The 21,904-nt window shown below is 46.2% G+C and overlaps 1 protein-coding gene across 5 annotated transcripts in view; it reads left to right on the top strand.

The window, feature by feature from the left end:
* The window catches only part of KIF13B (kinesin family member 13B), a 211,488-nt gene that overhangs the window by 183,847 nt on the left and 5,737 nt on the right, over positions 1-21,904 (top strand). For 3 of the 5 annotated variants that reach the window (XM_081496112.1, XM_081496072.1, XM_081496082.1), the window contains 3 exons: positions 71-204; positions 16,270-16,332; positions 19,879-20,725. In XM_081496112.1, coding sequence (XP_081352238.1) covers positions 71-204; positions 16,270-16,332; positions 19,879-20,725 — 1,044 coding nt within the window. The remainder of the gene's footprint in view (positions 1-70; positions 205-16,269; positions 16,333-19,878; positions 20,726-21,904) is intronic. The other 2 variants (XM_081496092.1, XM_081496101.1) reach the window with 2 other exon arrangements.

Here is a 21,904-nt window from a genome sequence, read left to right on the forward strand (position 1 = left end):
GTTTACAATAAGGAGAGCATCTCTGTAATCATTTTTGCCTTATCTCTTTTCCTTTCAATATTTTCGGCAGGACTCAGTAGCCTCGCAGCCTCCTACTTGAACCCCGTGAAATCTTTGGTGCCACAGATGCCGAAGCTGCTGAAGTCTCTTTTCCCTGTCCGTGACGAGAAAAGGGGCAAGCAGCTGTCTCCCCTCGCGCACCAGGTAAAAGCCTCGGGAGAGCACCCTGCACGTGCTCCCTACAGGTCGCTGGCCCAGCCTTGCTCCATGCTGCACTGAGCTGGAGGGAGTGGGGAGCAGCCATGGGGGTGTCAGAGCTGGGCTTTCAGACCTGGTGAAAGCTCTGATAATTTCTCTTCCACTCTCGTCGAAGAGAACAGAGCTGTTTAAACATATCGACACTCTCAATCCTTTTTGCTTTTAAAAAATGCCAAGTAACGCTCCTAATGTGATTTATGGTAATATCACTTAGAGCAACAATAGTGAAATTTATGAAGTGCACTTAGTGTTGTTTGTGTATTGCCAAACAGAAAATGTAATTCTATTTTTAATTCTTGATTTCATTTCTTATTTCAAACTATTTTACATCATCCCCGTCCTTGCCGCTCAACCTCTTTTTCCTCTACTGTGGTTTACCTGTTCTTTTACTTAAATATCAAAAGGGATCACTTGTCTTAGGCCCCCCTTTTCTTGAAACTCTCTACCCAGCCTTAGAAGAAGTTTCAGAGAAGATGTGAAAGGGTTTCCCAGATCATCAGGAAACTGCTTGTATGTGATGGTGCATGGGAATCCTGTTGGAAATGCAGTTTCTAGCCTCCTCTAAGTGTGAATTCAGCAGAAAATGATAAATGAGGACTTATTTATACTCATTCAAAAACACATACAGTGCAGGTTCAGTTGTTGAAATAGGTCTTTTGACATTAGCTTCTCCACATTCACTGAAACATTCAAGTTGCAGAAGTGCAGGCGAGTCCTTTCCTGAGACCTTAACTCTTTAAAAGAATTTTCTAAGTTCATGAGTGTATATTTAAGGTAATAGTTTTGTAAGGCTGCTGTACAGGTATTTTTTTTCAAGCTAGCAGTATATGAGCATATTACATCAGTGTAGATTCTTATTGGATGAAAAAAATTAAACTTTGAGATTTTGGAAATGTTTAAATTTAACTGGGCACAAAAGGGTGCTTGACCCTTATCAGGATGAATCTGAGATAGTGAGAACTAACAGAAATAGCCAACCTGATACTTGGTGGGGTTAGGGTAGGCAAAAAGGATTTTTCCGGGGTTTGTTACTGTGTACCTTATTCTGTTCTAAACTGCTGTGTTGTTTCACAAAGTATGATTCATGGACTATTTGTGCCAGAATTTCCATGGTAGCTTTTTAAAAAGGTAACTTAAAAATATGGTCTGATCTTAGAACCCATTCCTCACCTTGGGGCACCTGATAATCTGCATTTATAAGTACACAATGGAGAAGGAAATGGCAACTCACTCCAGTATTCCTGCCTGGAGAATCCCCATGGACAGAGGAGCCTGGCGGGCTACAGTCCATGGGGTAACAGAGAGACAAAGACAACTTAGCAACTAAACAACAACATAAGTACACAAGGTGATTTTCAGGGCTTCCCAGGTGGCATTAGTGGTAAAGAATCCATCTGCCAATGCAGGAGACGTGGGTTCGATCCCTGGGTTGGGAAGATACCCTGGTGTGGGAAATGGCAACCCTCTCCAGTATTCTTGCCTGGAAAATCCCATGCACAGAGGAGCCTGGCGGGCTACAGTCCAGTCCATAGGGTTGCAGAGAGTCAGACACGACTGAGCACACACACACGCAGTAAGGTGATTTTCATTCACATTAAAGCTTGATATCCACTATTTTGCAATTGCTGTTTGGTGAAGACAAAAGTTACATAAGCTAAAGGAAATTGGAGTCGCATTAGAAGTCAGTGACTCAGATGACCAGAGTTACAATTATTCTTTTCAAGCTGCTTCAAGGTTTTGATATAAGTCAGAGCACCTGCTACCATAAGAGTAACCTTTCGTCTCTTGCCAGTGAGTGATTGGTTCTTCTGGATATGAGAGGAATAGCAGTGGTTTAGAAAGCAGTCTAGTGGTTGGTGGAAACTGCAGTGTGCAGTGTCCAGGTTAAGAGGGGTAACCTTGAAATACTTTGAAGATACCTTAAGTAATATTCAGTCAGTTTACTTATTTGAGCATGTATTTGCAAAGGACTTCCCAGGTGGTGTTAGTGGTAAAGAACCCCGCTGCCAGTGCAGGAGATGTAGGAGACCCGGGTTCGAGCCCTGGGTCAGGAAGATCCCCTAGAGGAGGGCTTGGCAACCCAGTCCATTATTTTTGCCTGGAGAATCCCATGGATAGAGGAGCCTGGCAGGCTACAGTCCACGGGGTCGCAGAGAGTCAGACACAACCGAAGCAACTTAGCATGCACACGCAAAGGTGTTGGAGAAAGTGGCCCCCAGTGCTTCATATTTCATAAATAAATGAAAACGTAAATAGAAAAGTAGCCTTAATGAAGGTGCCCAGTGGTGGAGCTGAACTGTTCCCAGTTGGTTTATGAAACCACAGTCCCTTGAAGGACCATTTCTCAAGGTCACCAGAGCCACATCTCTCTCGCCCGCACTTCTCAGTCCTCCTCTGACTTGACAGTCGTGCAGGACACATTTTCCTCTCTGGACTTCAGCAATGAGCCGTTCGCTTGGCTTCCCTTGTTGACTGCTCCATCTTTCTCAGTTGCCTGTTATGGGACCCTTTGTTCCATCAAGCTGCTAACATTCAGGGGTTCCAGAGCACCCTCCTGGGTGACCTCATCCAACTCTATGGCTTTTACTGTTTATCCACTGATGCTCACATTTCTGTCTCCAGCCCAGGCTTCGCCCCTGAGCTCTGGCCTCGTGGAGCTAACTGCCCATTCAGCTTTTTGACTTACAAATCAATTAGACATTCACATTTTACAAGTTCATATCATTGCTGTCGGTTTCAGCTCACAAGTCTGTTTACTTCCAACATACAGAATACTTCTGAAATATTAATATATGCCCATCTCAGCGTATAGCACAGATGTCCACCTCGTTGCTTCACCTCACAAATAGACCATAAGTAAAGTTTTATAGGTACCACTTTCAGTGTGATGACTCCATTTCTCATCACTCATCCAAGCCATCATCTCTGGCCCTGATTGTGCAGCAGGCTACCAGCTGATCAACTGATGCTTTTTGCCTCACTAAGTCTGTTACTCACAGAGAAGCCAGAGTGAGCTCCCAAGGCCTTGTATTAGTTCATGGCTTGAAACCTTCCATTGCTTCTCACTGAAACTGAATAAAATCTGAATTCCTTACTGTGGTTTACAGTGTCCTATGTGATCTAGCCCCTGACCTTTCATCTTTATTCCCTTTATTTTCTTCTTTTTGCACCATGCTAAGCCGTATTGATTGGCCTTTTTGTTGTTGTTGATCTCGTGAACACATGAAGCTCCTTTTGGTCTCAAGAGTTTTCTTACTTGCATTTCCTTCTACTTGGAATGCTCTTCCCCAAAGTCTTTGTGTGGTTAGTAAGTCTCTAGTAGACTAGTCTGTTACTGTAAGGATCAAGAAAGGCCACTGTAAACAAATATGCTTGAATTTAGAGTGCGCTGGACCAACCAAACTAAAACAGCAGCCTCTACCATACATAATACAGTGTATTCTCTTATTTAATTTTTTTTTTAGGCGTTACATTTATATGTTTATTGGTTATCGCCTCTACAATGTAATCCTTGAAGGCAGGGGCAGATCTGATGGAAAGTGTATGTTGATTGGCCACTGATGTATGTACAGATGTTAGTATTAGATAGTTGGAATATACCCAGTGTAAAGGACTGTGGTTAACACTGAGAGGTGAGAGAATCACACCCGAGTGGGGATTTGAGATATCAAGGCATATTCAGGAAGTTTCTTTCTTAGACTGATGCAAGTTCCACTGAAGAACTGTTCTTAAAGTTGTTTAACTATTCTTAGCTGATCAGAGATGCTGCTTCTGTTCTTCTCATTTTTGCTATCTTTGCTAAAGCTTTTAGAGAAGTAAATTATAATTTTCACTATCAGTATGGAGACAGTGTCACTCTAGAGAAATACAGAGACAATATCTATATAGAGGTTTCCCTTACTAGGGCCACTTTAAATATGCTTTAAGTCATTACCACCTAAATGATGTTTCATCCTTGGAAATGGGGCACTTTTGCAACAATGGAATCTCAAAATAACACCAAGTACATTGCTGTACCAACTAGACTGTTTCTTTAGTGTTTCCTAGTTTTTCACAGTAATCGTCGCTATCAGTTCAGTTCAGTTCAGTCGCTCAGTCGTGTCCGACTCTTTGCGACCCCATGAACCGCAGGACACCAGGCCTCCCTGTCCATCACTAACCCCCTAAGTCCACCCAAACCCATGTCCATCGAGTCGGTGATGCCGTCCAGCCATCTCATCCTCTGTCGTCCCTATAATGGCATCCTATTCACTTGGAAATCAGACTTGATACCCAAAAGTTGAAGTTCTTACTTTTTTCTCTCCCTGTGGACCCTCCAAGTCTTTCAGGAAAAAAGTTGGCTTATTGCCACCCAGTCTTTGCCTCCGCTTTTTTCTGCTGTTGCCCAGAAGTTAAAGATTCTTTACTTTCCTAGGCTTTCTCCAGTCCTAACAGCTAAAGATGTCAACTCTGTCTCTTATAATAAATGCCTCATCATTCTTCAGTGGTCATAGAGTAAGGTAAGCACACTCTCATTTCTCTTTTCATTGTTTTCAAAGCCACTTCTCTCTCTGTTTCCCACCTAACTGTGATGAAAAATCTTAAAGCTTCTTGCTTTTTCTGTTTCTGTCCCAAGTTTGGAGACTTAAACTCCTTCTCTGGAAGAGTCACAGTAGCAGAGACACAGCAACCCACCTAAACACACACCTGGATTCTCTCTGGCCTCGTTCGAGGACAGTTAGATCATTGCATGTAGTTCTGGGCACCTTACTACTGGATGTCCGTTGACCAACTGGAATTATTTCAGAGAATAATATCAGAAATGATTTATGAGGAAGGATTAAAGGAGTTATTTATAGCTTGACTGAACAATGACTAAGAGAGCTGGCTGGATAAGCATTCAAGGGATCGCAGCACAGAAGGCGGGGAAGAGTTGTATAAGGATGGTTCCAGGAAAACAGCAGAATGAACGGCACAGAATGACAAAGTTATATAGCGAGAAAAAGGTAACAACCGTGAACCAGTACAGTGATTTATAGATATCCGGGTCCTCTCTCAACACCGCCATGGACTTCAGTCACTTCTATTTTTTAAGAAATAAGATTTTGAAAATGTAAAAATATTCCCAGTAAGAACCGAGGAATGAAATAGGTCCTGTTTCTACCAGTCATATTTCCTCTTTTCTTTGTTAGATTAGGTGGAAGAGAAGCAGAAGTGATGAAGGAATGATTATTAACAAAAAAGTACCTTTAATCAGAGTGTCCTTGACATTTTCAAACAAGAATGTTCAGTTCCGTCCCTCATGCAATGATACAAACACATAATCGCTAATGAAAAGATTAGTGTTTATTAACTTGTTCTTTGGAATCAGCAGGTTCTCAGATCAAGATTCTATTATTTTGGGGGCATATTTCAGTATTTGAGAAGATTCATGGATATTTTCTTGTCAGATAGAAAGTTAACAGTTCATCCTGAGGAATAAATAAATTTATAAAGAAAGAAAATAACTATTTTAAGGAAGTCTTTAAAGACAAAGTTTCTCATATTTTACAAAATCATCTGGCTTGAACATATTTATAAAACTTATGTTTCTCATTTTTATGGAGATTTGTTTTTTGTTTGTAATCAATTTCTGTCTGAGTTCCAGAAATGCAAAAGATACAAGCACCGAAAGAGGTGGCAGCTGACAAAATTGCTGTCTTTGACCTTCTGATGCAAGTTTAGTAACGAATCTGGAAAATAATGAACTGCAATTAATGAAATCTGTACTCATATTCAAGTGTGTTTCTCAGACAGCACATAAAATAATTGAAAGAACTTCCTGCTCTCTAATTAGTTAGATTGAATTAATTGGCATAATAGCTTTTTTCATATGTCTAGAAGTTGGTGTTCAGATGAAGCTATTTATGTACTTCCAACTTCTGAATTCCAAATGGCATCTTGGGTTCATTTGGGAAATTAAGGAGTTAATGAAAGAAAAAAGTGAAAGTATTAGTCGCTCAGTCGTGTCGACTCTTTCTTCTTCATGGACTGTCTAACCATGGAATTCTCCAGGCAAGAATACTGGAGTGGGCTGCCATTCCCTTTTTCAGGGGATCTTCCTGACCCAGGGATTGAACCCAGGTCTCCCACATTGCAGGCAGATTCTTTACCATCTGAGTTAATGCTCACATATAATTTCCACCATCAAAGACACAGGCACATTTCTGGCCTATCCTTGCTCTACTGTTAGCTCCTCTTCAGTGTCCTGGGCTTTGCTTAGGCCTGCCCTGCTGACCACAAGGGTTTCTGTCTCCATTTTCAACACAGCTTCCAGTGTGGTAGGTGGACAGAGCCTTGAGTAGAGAAAGCAGTGCCCTACACATCTCTGACCCAGCTGGAGAGATGCTTAGGTAGTTCTTTCAGCTCTCATGTGAGTGAGTGCTCCATATGTAAAATGGGGAGAAACAAACACAGCTAGTGGTTCTTCCCTTGTGCACTAAGATGCTGTTTTAGACTCTTCATTACTCAGGCTCCTCTGATGAAATAGGCTGTATAAATGCTTGCTGTGTTGTCTTAGGGGTTTATCATCTTTTTTTTCCCTTAAGTTCTATTTCAGTTGGTTGAGGTGTAAGAATTTGTCTCGAAGGAAGCTGCTTATTTAAAAAAAAAAAAAAAAATTATTTATTTGACTGCTCCAGGCTTAAGTTGTGGCATGTGGGATCTAGTTCCCTGACCAGGTATTGAACGCAGGCACCCTGCATTGGGAGCCTAGAGTCTTAACCACTGGCAACCAGGGAAGTACCAAAGGTTCATCATCGTAACTAACTAAAAATAAGAAAAAGGATCTAGACGTTGTTTTTCTAGCCTTGAGTTTTCCTTAAGTATTCAGGTTGTTTTTAAAGGTTCTTTTCCCCTGTAATTTATATTTGGATATGTTATACTATATTGCTTGTTCTTGTGTTAATAAAGGGAAGTTTGTACAGACCTTTTGGAATATAGACTTTTAACAAAAATTCAAGGAAAATGATTTCTGTTCAGTTGCTTTGTGGATGAATTCTTAGGCAGTTCTTCTTTATGAAATGAGACTCTTATCTGTTTTGTTTTCCAAAATCATAACATCTTACCATCTGTCTTTGCCCCAGAAATGCATGGATATTGACATACTTAGACACTAAGTTGCCAACTTGTCTTTCAGAATCAGGGTTAGTAGCTAATCTGAAGAATAATGAAAAGAAGATAGTTTCTGAGGCAGGATAGTAGTTGATTTGAAGAGGCCTCATCTTCCACTTATTTTTCAGAAATGGGCCTTGTATACTTTTGTATGAGTCTGTAGACCCAGGGTTGGCAGGGTTTTTTGGTCAAGAGCCAGATAGTTTTATTTTAGGCTTTCCTGGCAGAACTGGCAGAACTGGCTGCAGACAATGCTGAACAATGGGTCTGGTTTTGTTCCAATAAAACTTTATTTATAACCCTGAAATTTGAATTTCATATAATTTTTACATGTCACAAAGTATTCTTTTATTGATATTTTAACAATTTCAAAGTGTAAAAACCATTCTTAGCTTGTAGGACACACTAAGCTGGGGACAGTCTAGATTTAGACTCCGTTTTTAAGGTTTTAGATTAATAGCCATTCTGTTGATTCAGCTGGTAAAGAATCTGCCTGCAGTGCGGGAGACCTGGGTTCAGTCCCTGGATTGGGAAGATCCCCTGGAGAAGGGAAAGGCTACCCACTCCAGTATTCTGGCTTAGAGAATTCCATGGACTGTATAGTCCATAAGGTTGCAAAGAGTTGGACATGACTGAGCGACTTTCACTTCACTGTGTTTCATAAATTATCCTTCATTCTTCGTGGATACTTGAAAAACTGAGTGGATAGAGTGACTTATTACATCCTATTTTTAAAAAATAGAAATCTTTTTCCACGTAAATACTTAAGTTTTACCAATTATCATGTAGCAGTTTAAAAAGTAAACTAGCTAAATCCTAAATATATAAGAAACTGTCTCTTTCCTGACAACTTCAGAAATATTAGTGTTTAAAATTTTCCATATGTAGGATCTCAAGTATGTTGAGCTAACACATATATTGTTGTTCAGTCGCTAAGTCCTGTCCAACTCTTTGTGGCCCCATGGACTGCAGCACGCCAGGCTTCCCTGTTGTTTAGTATCTCCCGGAGTTTGCTCAAATTCATGTCCATTGGGTCAGTGATACCATCCAACCATGAAGTCTGTTAGGACAGGCTCATTCACTTTTATCAACTGGTAAATAATTTACTTGTTGACAGAAGTGTGCCTTTTAGTTCTTTTTTTTTTTTTTTTTAAGATTCATTTATTTTTGACTGTGCTGGGTCTTTGTTGCTGGGGGCTTTCCCTAGTTGTGGCGAGCCGGGACTACTCTCTAGCTGTGGTGTGAAGGCTTCTCATTATGGTGGCTTCTCTTGTTGGGGAGCACAGGCTCGAGGGCATGTGGACTTCAAAAGTTGCAGCACGTGGGCTCAGTAGTTGTGGCCCATGGGCTTAGTTGCCCTGCAGCATGTGGGTTTTCCTGGACCAGGGATCAAACCCATGTCCCCTACTTTGTCAGGTGGATTCTTAACCACTGGACCATCAGGGAAGCCCTTTTAGGTGTTTTATGTAATTACAATTAAATAGGAATATCAGGTATTAGACCCTGAGTGCCTGTTTCTGAAGAGGAGGACTGTGTTTATGTTTGATTTTGCACATATTGTATCCTCAACTCCTGACACAACCTTTAGAATATAGAAGGCTACCTGGAGCCTGGCAGCCTACAGTCCATGGGGGTCACAGAGTCCAACGTGACTGAGTGACAGACACCTGGTACATGTTTTACTTAGATCTGGAGAAATACCTTGGAAGACAGTGAATGAAATTCCAGTAATTAGGATTACCATGGTGCTTTAGACATGTACTGGCTGCTTACCAGGGATTTTATATACATCAGCTCAACAACAGTGCTGTCTGATGAAAATAAAATATGAGCCATGTGTGTCATTAAAAATTTCTAGTAGTCACACTTGAAAAAGTAAAAAGAAACAGGTTGAATTAAATAATTTACGTAACCCAGTATATTCATAATATCGTCATTTCAACCTGTCATCAGTATAAAAAACTATCTGAGATCTCCTTCTCTCTCTCTTTTTTTTCTGTAGAGTCCTCAAAATCAGGTGTGTAGTTTACATTTCTAGCACATCTCGATTCAGATACTAAATTTTCCTTCGAAATACTTGATCTGCATTCCGGGTTCATAGAATTGAAAAAATAAATCCACATGCCCAAGACGTTACAAAAACATACTAAAAGGCACTTTAATTTTTAAATTTAGATGTTATTAATTAAAATTAAGTAAAATAAAAAATCCACTTCCTCAGCATTTCAAGTGCTCAGAAGCCACCTGGCTGGTGGCTGCCATGCTGGACACACAAGTTAAAGGGTAAGGTTAGGCGCTGACTTAGAGATGTGAAGATGAGTCTCAGGTAGGTAACATCTTGTCTAAGGTTACAGTGCATAGTGAGGAGCAGAACTGAGACATAGTCAAGAAACAGAATTTAATGCACAATTGTGATCTAAAGAGATTTCACTGGATTTGATAAAAAACAGCAAGTGATAATCTTTATAGAATGAATCTATAGAGTATTTGAAGGAAGAGCTAGTCATGCTGTGGAAAAACACTAGGTAGTATCTATTTTTGGGTTTTTTGGCCCATTTCTTTCTAAAAACAATTATTTCTGGGCATTGACAACTTAAAGCAGGAAAGTGACGTGGTCAAATTTGTGTCTCAGGAGGCTCCTCTCACTGCAGTTTGGAAGGTGGATTTGGAAAAGGATAGAACTGGAGGAATCTACCCAAGTGAATGTACAAACCTTATGCTGCTAAGTCACTTCAGTCATGGCCGACTCTGTGAGACCCCATAGACGGCAGCCCACCAGGCTCCCCCGTCCCTGGGATTCTCCAGGCAAGAATACTGGAGTGGGTTGCCATTTCCTTCCCTAATGCATGAAAGTGAAAGTGAAGTCACTCAGTCGTGTCTGACTCTCAGCTACCCCATGGACTGCAGCCTACCAGGCTCCTCCGTCCTTGGGATTTTCCAGGCAAGAGTACTGGAGTGGGTTGCCATTGCCTTCTCCACAAACCTTATGAGGGATTATAATATTGGTCAGAGAAGGGAAGCCACCATCGCATGCTGACACATGGACACTTGTTGCTGGTCAGAAAGAGCTTGAGGCAAGTAGGGTAACAGTGTCTCTGGCGAGGACCAGCTGGTGGCCACCCACCGTCCTCCCTGGTTGACATTGCACAGAGAATTCCTGTGGACTGGATTGCCACTTCCAGATGTGCAACCCAGAGGTGATCAGTTTTACCCAAAGAACTGAGGAAGTGATTAGAATGAGAGTCACTCATTTAAACTGAGAACTCTGACTGCCAGGTGGACACAAGGACCAGCACAGTCTTAGCCAGATCCTCCTGGAAAGCCAGAGTGCAGATCATGAGGTGGATCGTGGACCCCTGGCAGAGGGGGTGGGGGTGCTGGCTGTGTGAGCCTGGGTGGTCCTGAGGGGTGCCCCCCAGCCTCCCACAGTGGCTGGAGCTGCCAGTCCCTGCACGGTTGCTGGGGGGCACTGCCAGCTCTCCCTGTCACTGCCTTCTCAGCACCCTGCCTCTCTGATTAACATAACCTTTCAAAATCTGTTTATATTGATTAAGCTATTGCTGATTCTTGATCTTTAGGTAATTGTACATGTCTGATTTTATCTAATGTTTGTTACCTTTACCAGAACATATTCAAAGATGAGGAAATATTCTGCTTGGTAGTGTTCTTTATATTTTTCTCACTTTATCAGCATGAAAATCAAAGGTTGGCTATTGAGTATTTATGGCAAGAATAAATCTTAAATCTCTTGTTGTATTTTCCTAGGCTTGGATTAAAGTGATTGGTTAGAGTTAAAAAAAAAATGACTTAGAGGATCATATTTACTTAGGAACCATTAGAACATGACTTGTAAAGAATTTATCAAATTCATGGTAAAGGGTGATTATTAGGAAAGGTTCATTTTCAGACAAGAAAAAAAAAGGTATCAGGAAATTCAGTATTTTTGAACAAAGTGTTAATAAAGTTGCTTCAACAGATATCTCTTCTCCCCTCTACCTTCCCCTGCGCCCAAAATTTCAAATTTGATAGGATTTTTCCAAATCCTAAGTGTACAGTTCAGCCTTTATATCACTTGTCATTCATTCACTTATTTACTTGTTCAGTCAACAAACATTAAGTTCTTGTTTTATGGATGAGATGAAGGAGACATAACCCCTACCCTGCAGAGAGCTTGCAGTTGAGAGTGACCCCCGTCAAGACAGATTGACAGATAAATAGGTTATAGGTGGTGTGTTGAGGTGACACAGTGAAGGTGGGACGGGCATTTTACCTGCAGTTTCAGGAAGAGTAGATCATGCTCCAGCTAAGACTTAACGATGGCTAGGTCTTCACCAGGTGGGCCGTGATTGCCTCAGGGAAGGGACAGCGCAAGGAAGTCTGTGGATAAGAAGCATGCTCAGCCTCACGAGAGGTGAGGAGCTTTCACATCATGTCAAGGAGTTAAGACTTCATTCCAGGCAAATCAGCTATTATGCCTAGTTAGGACATCCTGAGCTCTGGTTTCATTCAGGTGGCATATGAAACCCAGAGTTTAAAAATGACGAGATAGGGTCTGAGAAGTGACTGTCACCTTTTCCCCACAACACTTCCACGCCAGCCTGTGCCTCTCATGTGCTGGTCTGCTAGACCTGAGCCGCACTCAGGACAGCACCCTGCTGGGTTCAGCTGGCCTTGAGGCCACAGTCCCTTCTCATCCTGTCTCTGACCCCTGGTGTAGCCGTCCAGCCTTTAACCTTTAGGTGAATGCCTCTGAGCCTCGCTTTCTGAAGTGTGAAATGTAGATAATTATACTTATATTCACGCGCCTCATGGGACTTCTTAATATTTATAGCTGCAAGATACTTTGCAGTCATTTTTATTAATAGTTACCAGATGTGTCGTAAGGATTAATGAACTTATGATCTGAAATGTTTTGAGCTCTCGAAATAGGAGGCAGCCGCCTGCATGGGGGATATGCAGAGGAGGATTAAAATGCAAACAATACCATTTGGAAATGTGAGCCCTTCTGTGCGAAGGACAAATGACACACTGAAGAGTTCAGTACACTCTGGAGGTACTTTAGTGCCCGTAGTAAGGTTGCTGAATTCACCGAAGGCCATCGCTGGATATAGGAAGCTGCTGCTCCCTCTCGTGAGCGTGGGAGCCTGTGCACCGACAGGCTGCCCCCTCTGGAGCCAGCGTCCCCCTTGCCCTGTCTCCTGCTCTTCCCGGGCGCCGTCTCTCACTCTCGCCCCTAGTTGTCTCCAGGTGTTTGGTGGCCTCCTTCATATCTCTGAATTCTTCTTTCTGTTTCCTGTTCCTCTTATCATCCAAGTTCAGGTTCTTACATTACTGGTGCTCTGCTGAATCACTGACGCAACTGCTTAATTGATTTCTCCAAATTTTCTGTCTCCTCATTTAGGGATGATCTTCTGTAAGCCTAGTTCTTACCACCGCTTCATTCAGTTCCTTTGCTAGCTCTTCATTGCCTGCGAAAATCCACCATAAGCTCACAAGGCCTCCTCCACGTGCCCTGACCTCCCTTCCCTCTGCCCAACTCTGGTCACTCCAGATCCTTCCCTCTTTTGAAGAGGTCCTGGAAGGTTGAGAAGCTTTTCCCAGGCAGGGAAGTGAGGGGAGGGAGCCTCCAGACAGAAAGGGCAGGCTGCCTTTGTCATGCCACTCTTCATGGGTTGCTTGGCCTCCCCAAGGAGTCATTGTGTCTTCAAGGTCTGTCTCCAGGTGAAGTTACTCCCATGGAGGTCTTCTCGGTCTGGTCCCTGGATAACCCCTTCCTCCTCTGCATCTTCTCTGCTTGGAAACTTTCATTCCAATACCCCCACCCTCTTGAGCATGTCCTCTGCTGGAGAACAGTTCCTCGTGATGCTTTTTCATCCAGAGCTGCTGTCTGGCAGCCATCCCTAGGAGGGGGCACCATAAAGTGCCTAGTGTGTGAAGCAGAGAAGTAGGTGTGGCTGGAGTACCTGAGTTTACACTCAGGACCCACTCAGACCTGATGTGAACTTATTGTTGACATAGGCACCAGCCATTTCAGGTGTATCTAGGGGTTGGGTGGGTGTCTCTACAGAGCAGATCTATTGCCTGATCAAGAAGTATAAGTGTTAGTTGCTCAGGAATGTCCGACTCTCTGTGACCCCATGGACTGTAGCCCGCCAGGCTCCTCTGTCCATGGACTTCTCCAGGCAAGAATACTGGAGTAGGTTGCCATGCCCTTCTCCAGGGGAATCTTCCTGACCCAGGGATCGAACCCAGGTCTCCTGCATTACGGGCAGATTCTTTACTGTTTGAGCTACTGGGAAGAAGTGGTTGTGGAGAGTGAGGGACAGTGAGGGGAAGCCGTGAGGTCTTCAGCATAGAAGCCTGGAGCCACGAAGTTGGGGCCCTGTCCCTCAGGAAGCCCTGTGGCTCTGCTGGATTCCAGTATTGCATCCCAGTCAAGCAGATACTTTCCCAAGCATTTACTGGGTTTTTAAAAAATTATTCTGAATCATAAAGAAAAGTATATTTTTCTCTACCTCATTTAGGAGGACATAGAAAAGGTTTCATCCTTGGTGGCTATAGTTCCTTCTTGGTGGGGTTTTTACGTTTTTGTGCTTTAAAGGAGAATGTTTCATCTCACTCTTGTCTGTTTTAAGTAAGATATAACTGAAGAATGTAAGTATGCTGGCGTTCCAGCTTAACGAACTTTTTTTTTCTGCCCTTACTGAGAGATATGGTCTGAACACCTTTCCATTCGTGGGGGGCTTTGGACACAATGGGGAAAATAAAAATGAAGGTACTGGCCCCTGCACTGAAGGGACCGTAAGACAGAGTGGGGGGTACATGCTTGAAACGGAGAATCCCTGAAAGGAAGCCTGGGCCAGGCAAGATGTGTGACGGGAGTTGGTGGGAAGCATGGGGGTCTTTCCTGGTCAGGGAATCGAGGGAGAGGCTGGGGGATTCACGGCCTTGCTGCTGGCAGGATGCCCTCCCTCGTTCTGCCCCATTGTCTTTCTTAAACACACCTCTGATCCTGGCTCTCCCAGGCCTTCACCCCGAGGAGCTCCCCAGTGTCTGCCGGGTAGAGTGCATCTTCCCTTAGTTTATCCTCAGGTCCGCCGATCTATTTGGCTATATCTCCTACCATGTCCTACTTCATTGTCTCTGGGGTTTTTTCTCAGATGCTGGTGCTGTTCACTTAACTCTAGCAGAATTAATCTCTTCTAGTACCTTTCTCCCAAAGGCTGTCCTAGGGCAGAATTGGCTGTAGCAGTACCTTTGCTAAAACACAGCTGTTTGGTGTGTGAATGTAGGTCAACAGCCTTCTCCGTGGGCTGTTTTGTTCCAGATGGACTTTTCTCCCTTCAGTTAAGAGTCTGGGCTGCTAGAAAGGAAGCACGACTTCGGCCATCAGCCTTCATGCCTGCAGACCCTTGGGGAGTCATGACAGCAGGGGAGCCCTGGCACCCAGACACACCGGGGACCTGGGAGGAACCGGATGCTCAGGGCTGGAGGGAGGGACTTGAAAAGGTTTCCAGACCAAGTAGACTAGATAGATCAAGGTACTGCGTGGCAACAAGCCCCGACACCCAGCTTTGACTCCTCCTGTGAAACGGGATTGAGGGTAGGTGTTTGGCCTGGATGGAGCCCTCTCAGAGCCGAGCTCTCTGAGGTGACCTCCAGACCTGTGCTCCGGAGCAGGCAGGCCCAGGAAGGGGCCAGACCTTGGTTGGGGATATAAATGCAGGTTTCTTCAAGATGGTCGCGTCTGCTCTGTGCCCACCTGCCGTTGTGAATGCAGCAGCTGCTGACTCTTGCAGGGTTACCAGATCCTCCTCCCGACTTTTCTTTCTTCTGGGGCTAGTTTCTGTGTGCTTTTTAGCTCTCTGTTTTAAAAAGCTCTTCCTTGAACCACACATCCGTAAGGAACCGACTCCCCTCATGTGATGTCACTTGTGCCCTTCAGTTCAGGCTGTTATCCCGTCAACCCGGCTTTGTTGTTGGCACCTGTCATTTGCCCGCCTCACTCTTGCACTGTTTCTGCAGCCAGTCTGCCTTCCACCGGCAGGTTGGTCGTCTTCATGTCCTGTCCCCTCTGCCCAGGAGCTGTGGGGGTCCTCGCCATTGCCCAGGAGCTTAGCTCAGACCCCAGAGCCTCTGTTCACATTCCTGTCCCTCTGTGCCCCAGCCACACTGGCGTCCATCCTCAGCCCCCTTGCTGCCTGTGACGGCTCCACCCACGCTCCTCTGGACCAGGAATCTCCCTGGCTAGGCAAGGCTTGGTTTGTACTCCACCTCCCCTGAAGCCTTTCCCGATCTTCCTGTCCTGTCACACATCTCTGTCAGGTCCTGTAACGCTCCTCTGTACAGGTAATAAGGGATACTCATGCGTGCTCAGTCGTGTCCGACTCTGCAACCCCAGGGACTGTTAGCCCGCCAGGCTCCTCTGTCCCTGGGATTTCTCAGGCAAGAATATGGGAGCAGATGCCCATTTCCTTCTCCAGGGGATCTTCCCGACCCAGGGCGCGAACCCACATCTCTTGCATTGGTAGGCGGGTTCTTTACCACTGAGCCATCCAGAAAGCTCCGTGTACAGATACAGCCCTTGGCTAACATGTGCCGTGCGCAAGCAAAGAGAGCACCTCCACTCCTTACTGTCTTTAGCCCAGGTCTGGTGTCGCTGGGGCTGGGCCACTGACTCTGCTCCTGGCCCAACATCCCCCCCAGCCCCGACAGCCCTGCCAGCCATTGACTTGTCAGAATCCCTACAAGCTGTAGACGTTCGCTCTGGGTGGGTCCTCCTGACGGCTTTCCCGTCTGTTCAGTTGAAGGCTTCTCTGGTTATGTCTGCTCTGCCCCCCCCACCGACCCCCGAGTCCACCTGCTCCCTTGTTTCCTCAGCCCGTGCCCCGAATCATGGTGCAGTCAGCCCTTCCGGACATCGGGCCACCCAGGATGGCCGAGGTGAGTTGGCTGGGCCGGGTGGTGCCTTCTCTGTGGCTGTCCCACATACGGTGGGTGGCCCCAATGCTCTAACCGTGGAGTCTACACCCGTGGCTTTTAATTTTAGCATTCCCGTCTCGATAATGAACTATAATATAGGTCACTGTCTTCTCCCTCTCTGTTTTGCTTGTTACACTTTTCTATTTTCAACTTGTTAATCATATGATTGCTAAACTCTTAGGTGCTTGACTGCTAATGTAGTCTGCTGTTTTAATAGCCCACTGCTAGGCAGAGGCGATTTCTATAAACAGAACCATCTCCTTATCCCAAGTGTTGGCTTAATTCTCAGTTTTACATTTTATTCTGATTCATGATATCAGCGTGAAAAGACTGATGCTAGGCTGGGGGAGAAAATCATCTCTTATGATCTCCCACAGATGAACAGCACTTCTCATCTTATGAATAGCAAATCTATTTTCTCCCACTGTGCTGTTCATCCTCTAAGGAGATGCTGTGTCTTCCATAGGAAGATTTTTATTTATTAAAACAGGAGCAAAAGAGGCCAAATAATTTGAAAGATAATTCAGATGTCCAAGAGTTCCCTCCTTTCTGCACAGCCCATTTCAATCCTAGGTGTTCACAAATTTAACCAAAGGTAGAGGTGCCCCCGCCCCAGCCCCTGTGAGTCGGGTTAATGATTTCTCGAGGCAGGACCAGGGCTCCCAGGCCGGTGGGCAGAGGGAGACCCTTACACAAGGGCGCTGCCCTGCCGGCTTGCTTAGATCCAGGCTTTCCGGCAGCATTAGGAATGTCTGTGCTAAACTGTGACCCAGAGACAGCAGGGAGATTCCCACTCACATAGCAACTCCAATTGAGTGGGAACCCGCAGTGCCAAAGCTGAAGGATCAGAGCTGCGCTTGGCTCAGCGGGAAAGAACTGAGAACGGGGTAATCAGAGCTCACCTTCCGCCCACCCCCCACCCCGGCTCCCGTTCGCTGTGGATCTGACCTCTGATCCCTGGCTTTTCCCTTACCGGGGGCTTTGGGTGAATAGCCTCTCTGGGCCGCGTTGTAAAGTAAGTCCTTTCTGGCCCGCATCAGAGGACACAGTGGAAACTGATGGGGTAGAAGCTGATGGGGCTCTGAGGCACTGTCCCTGGGCCGTCCACTCCTCAGGACTAAGTCTTTGCTTCAGCAGATTCTGCAACTGGGGGGCGGTCTTATCCCCAGGGAGTGGGGAACTGCAGACTATTTCAGAATCATGGTTACTGTTCAGATTTCAGAATCTCCTTAATTTTGCTTGTGTATTCTTTCCTGCCTGGTCAGTGAGATTAAAAATAGAATAGAAAAGGATAAATAAAACATGTACAAGTTGCAAAAGAAAAATGATTGAAGGATTGCCTTATCTTTTAGAGTATTTATGCTGGTGACAGTTATTGATCTACTGGATTTAGTAAATTTTGCAGCCCAGAGATCCATCACAAAAATGGGTTGTTAATCTCAAGAGGTGCCGTTAATTTCGTACCCTGAGAGTGTGCCTTGTGGGGGAAGGAGGGCCTCTGGAGACAGGAATATAAATGACAATTCACGTGAAAATGCATGATTTATCAAACTGCTGAGTTAAGCCAAATAACTGTAAGAGACTTATAGATCTCAGCTGTTTCCCAGTTCAAATAAATCCTGTATTTCAAATGGAAAATGGCCATTCCTGTAAGATAAATAATCTTTCCGTAAATATTGAGAACATATTTCTTTTTCTGAGCAGCACCCTTCTCGCCCCACAACCCACTTCCCACTCCGTCTCCCATTCCCTGTCATCGTGTACCGGCAATAGAAAGATAATCTGCCACCTTCTCCCAGTGGCTTAAGTTATCATGGCAGGAACACCTGAGAGCATGTCGGGGCCCGTGGAGCTCGGCCGAGAGTCAGCTGTTGGCATCCCCAGGACATGGGGCTCCGAGCGGCTCTGCTGGAGGGACTCAGACCCAGGGATGAGAGGCGGTGAGCCCAGCGCAGCTCCGGCTTCACTCAGCCCTCCTCGCTGGGCTGGCTGCTCCTCGGCCCACCAGTCTCCAGGATCGGAGACCCTGACCCGGGCCGTGGGGCCAGCCTTGAGCAGCGTCTCGAAAGACAGCCTCTCAAGGGAAGGGTACAGCCTGCAGGCAGCCTCTGTCCCTCCTCTTCCCCTGCCTCCCGGCCCGCAGACCCCAGGGTCGTCGCTTCCTGCCCGAGCTGTGCTCTGGCATGTCCGGATCCCTCGCCGAGGCCACCGTTTCAGTTTTGCAGGAGCAGAGTGCTCTCCTGGCCTCCAGCAATCCTCTCAGCCTCCCCAGAGTTGGTCCTGGGCAGGGGTGGGTCCGTTCCTGAAAGAGCAGAGCTCCGGGCCTGAGTGCAGGAGGTGTAAGAGGGAGTCGGGTGTTCACATGCGCCATGCTTTATGTGAAGGCTCGCCTGCCCGTCTTGTACCACACTGCCCAGCTGCCGCCCCACATCGTCGTTCAGAACAGCAGGCAGTTCTGACACCAGGGGAGTGTCCCACAGTTAACTCCGCCCTGACCCTGTCTACCTGGTGACAGCATCCAATCCCCGCAGCTTGAGGGCTCCGCCCCACAAGACTGCCCCCACTTCAGACACTGAGTCCCACAGGCTCCAGACCAGAGGATCCCCTGACCCCTCCCTCAGGTTCAGTGAATTTGCTGGAGCGACTCACAGAACCCAAAAGAAATATTTTACTTACTAGACTATCAGTTTATTAGCAAGGGGTGTAATATAGGAGCAGCCAGATGAGAGAGACCTGCCGGGAGGGGCAGGGCGCTGCCATGCTCTCTGGGCACAGTGTTTGCCCAGATTGCCACGTGTTCTCCTACCCAAAAGCTCTCCAAACCCGGTCCTTTTAGGGGTTTTGTGGAGGTCATTACATAGGCATGGTCGATTAAATCGTTGGCCACTGGTGAGTGATTCAGCCTCCAGCCCCTCCCCAGAGGTCAGGGATGGGATGGTGAGTGAGTCAGCCTCCAGCCCCTTCTCAGAGGTTGGGGATGGGATGGAAAGTTAGTCTTCTAGTCATGTGATTGGTCCCCTTGGCAACCAGCCCCTCCCTTGGGGGGTTTTCCAAAAGTCACCCCCCTTAACATAAACTCAGATGTGGTCATAAGGGGCTTGTTATGAGTATCAGGAAACCTTTATTGTTTCTAGCATTTGGGAAACCCCACGGGTTTTAGGGGGTCTGTACCAAAAACACAAGACATTTAAGACCAAATGTGTAATTCTTAACTGGAAATCATAGGCAGCTATAGGAGCTGTGCTTTATGGAAGGGGAGGCAATGAGGGGTACTCAGGGCTGCCTTGCTCAGCCCGGGTCAGGGCAGGGAGGGGTAGCAGTGGCTTGGAGCCTATTGGCCTCTCTTATCTGTGCTCAGAGGTCGCACGGAGAACTGATGTGGGAACCTTCTGCCCGGCTGCAAGGCCCCTCTAGTCCCACTATCAGAGCTGTCTGTCTCCACCAACAACAGGATTGGCCTCGAGGCTTTGGGGAGGAATGCCTAACTCTGAACTCTCCCCTTTCCAGGCTCAGCGGGAGAACGGAGGGCTGCGTGTGGCCCCCAACATGCATGTGGCCCTGCCGGCCACCCCTGTACCCAAGACCTGTGATGGGCCCCCGAGAGTGACACCTACCTCCCCCGCCCCCGAGGGTGGGGATGGGCCCCCCAGCCCCCTGAGCGAAGCATCCAGCGGCTACTTCTCGCACAGCGTCTCCACTGCCACCCTGTCGGATGCCTGTGGATCTGGTCTGGATGCCGGGGCCTCGACCCCTCCGGGCCCTGGCCTGGTCACCCTCGAGCCTCCGGCCACCTTGGTGGAGGGAAAGGCGCTGGGCAACGGTGCAGCCCTGGGCCCAGCTGGGACGCCTGCAGAGAAGCAGAACCAGGCAGCAGGCCCCCCACCACCCAACCAGGCAAGCAGGAGCTACCCTGCCGCCCCCAAGAAGCCAGAGAACACCCAGCCCCAGGTGAAACCAGTCACCGGCCCAGAGCCCAATGTCTCCAGGCCACCGCCGCCTTCAGACCCCCGGTTCCAGCCGCCCGCTCCCGCCTCTCCATTCAGGATCCAGAAGGTGAGGACCTCGGAGCTGAAGTCGTTCACGCGCATGCTTGGCGGGGATCCCGGCGGCCCCTCGGGGACCGCGGAGGACCCACTGACCTCAGGAGACCTGGGGGACGGCGGCGCTGGGGCTCAGGCCCTGGGAAAGCTGGAAGTCTCCTCGGATTCTGAAGAAGCCAGTGAGGTCCCAGAGTGGCTCAAGGAGGGAGAATATGTGACGGTGGGCACCAACAAGACGGGCATCGTGAGATACGTGGGACCCACCGACTTTCAGGAGGGCACCTGGGTTGGAGTGGAGCTGGACTTACCTTCAGGTGAGTGATGCTAGTTTGGGACAGGCTCCTGCCCCCATGCCCACTGCAGTCTGGCCGAAAAGTGTGGGCGCTGCCAAGCACCTGCTGTGTGCCCTTGGGCACATCATTGACCTCTCTGAGCCCTGGAGTTAACACTTTTCAAAATCAGGGATTTTCTCTAGATAAGACTCTCCTAAGTGTTTTAAGCATCAGATTCTCTTTTTTTAACCTGCAGAGATTTGTCAGAAACTTAAGACATTTTTTGAAAGCTACTAAATATTAATTCGATAATGAATTTAAATCCTGGATTTTAGTTTTTAGTCACAGAAACAGCTGCATTTGAACTGTCACAGCAGCTCTGTCTGCTGTGCTAGCTCAGGTTACAAACTCTGAGGCCCGTGTGGAGGTTCAGATGCCTCAGATGTTCCCAAGGCACCCCCAGGCTCCTGGACCCCCAGCAGGCTGAAAGGAGAGGTGAGTCTCCTTTATAGAATGGCTCACCTCCAAGCCAAGACATCATCATTTGCAGAAAAACTGAGGGCAGGGCTTAAGGAATTGTTTTCCTGTTGTTTTTTTAAAATTGAGATGCAGTTGATTTACAATATTAGTTTCCAGTGTACAAACTAGTGATACAAAATTTTTATGGATTATACTCCATTTAAAGTTATTATAAAACACTGGCTGTATTCCAGGTGCCATATAATGTATGCTTGTAGCCTATTGTATACACAGTAGTTTGTGCCTCTTAAATCCCCTCCCTCTGTCTTGCCCCTCTTGCTTCCCTTTCTCCAACTGGAAACCATCAGTTTGTTCTCTGTGTCTGTGAGTCTGCTTCTGTTTTGTTATAGTCCTTTGTTTTATTTTTTCAGTTCCACATGTAAGAGATAACATACAGTATTTGTCTTTCTCTGTCTGACTTATTTCACTTAGCATAATGCCCTCTAAGTCTAGCTACATTGTATATAGCAGATGGAATGCAGGTTTTTTGTTTTTTGGAAATAGTTTTATTGTGATGCAGTTCACATAACAAAAAATCCAGAAGTTTAAAGGGTACAGTTCAGCAGTTCTTACTATATTTCCAGAGTTATGCAACCTGATTTTTCAATGGGTTTATCACCCCCAAAAGAAGCCGTATGTCAGTTAGCAAGACACTCCCCTCCCCAAGCCCCAGGTAAACCGTTAATCTATACTGTTTGTCAA

This window comes from Giraffa tippelskirchi, chromosome 1 (genome assembly GCF_054371585.1).
Source record: "Giraffa tippelskirchi isolate mGirTip1 chromosome 1, T2T-mGirTip1v1.2.pri, whole genome shotgun sequence".
In the NCBI taxonomy this organism is placed as follows: Eukaryota; Metazoa; Chordata; class Mammalia; order Artiodactyla; family Giraffidae; genus Giraffa; species Giraffa tippelskirchi.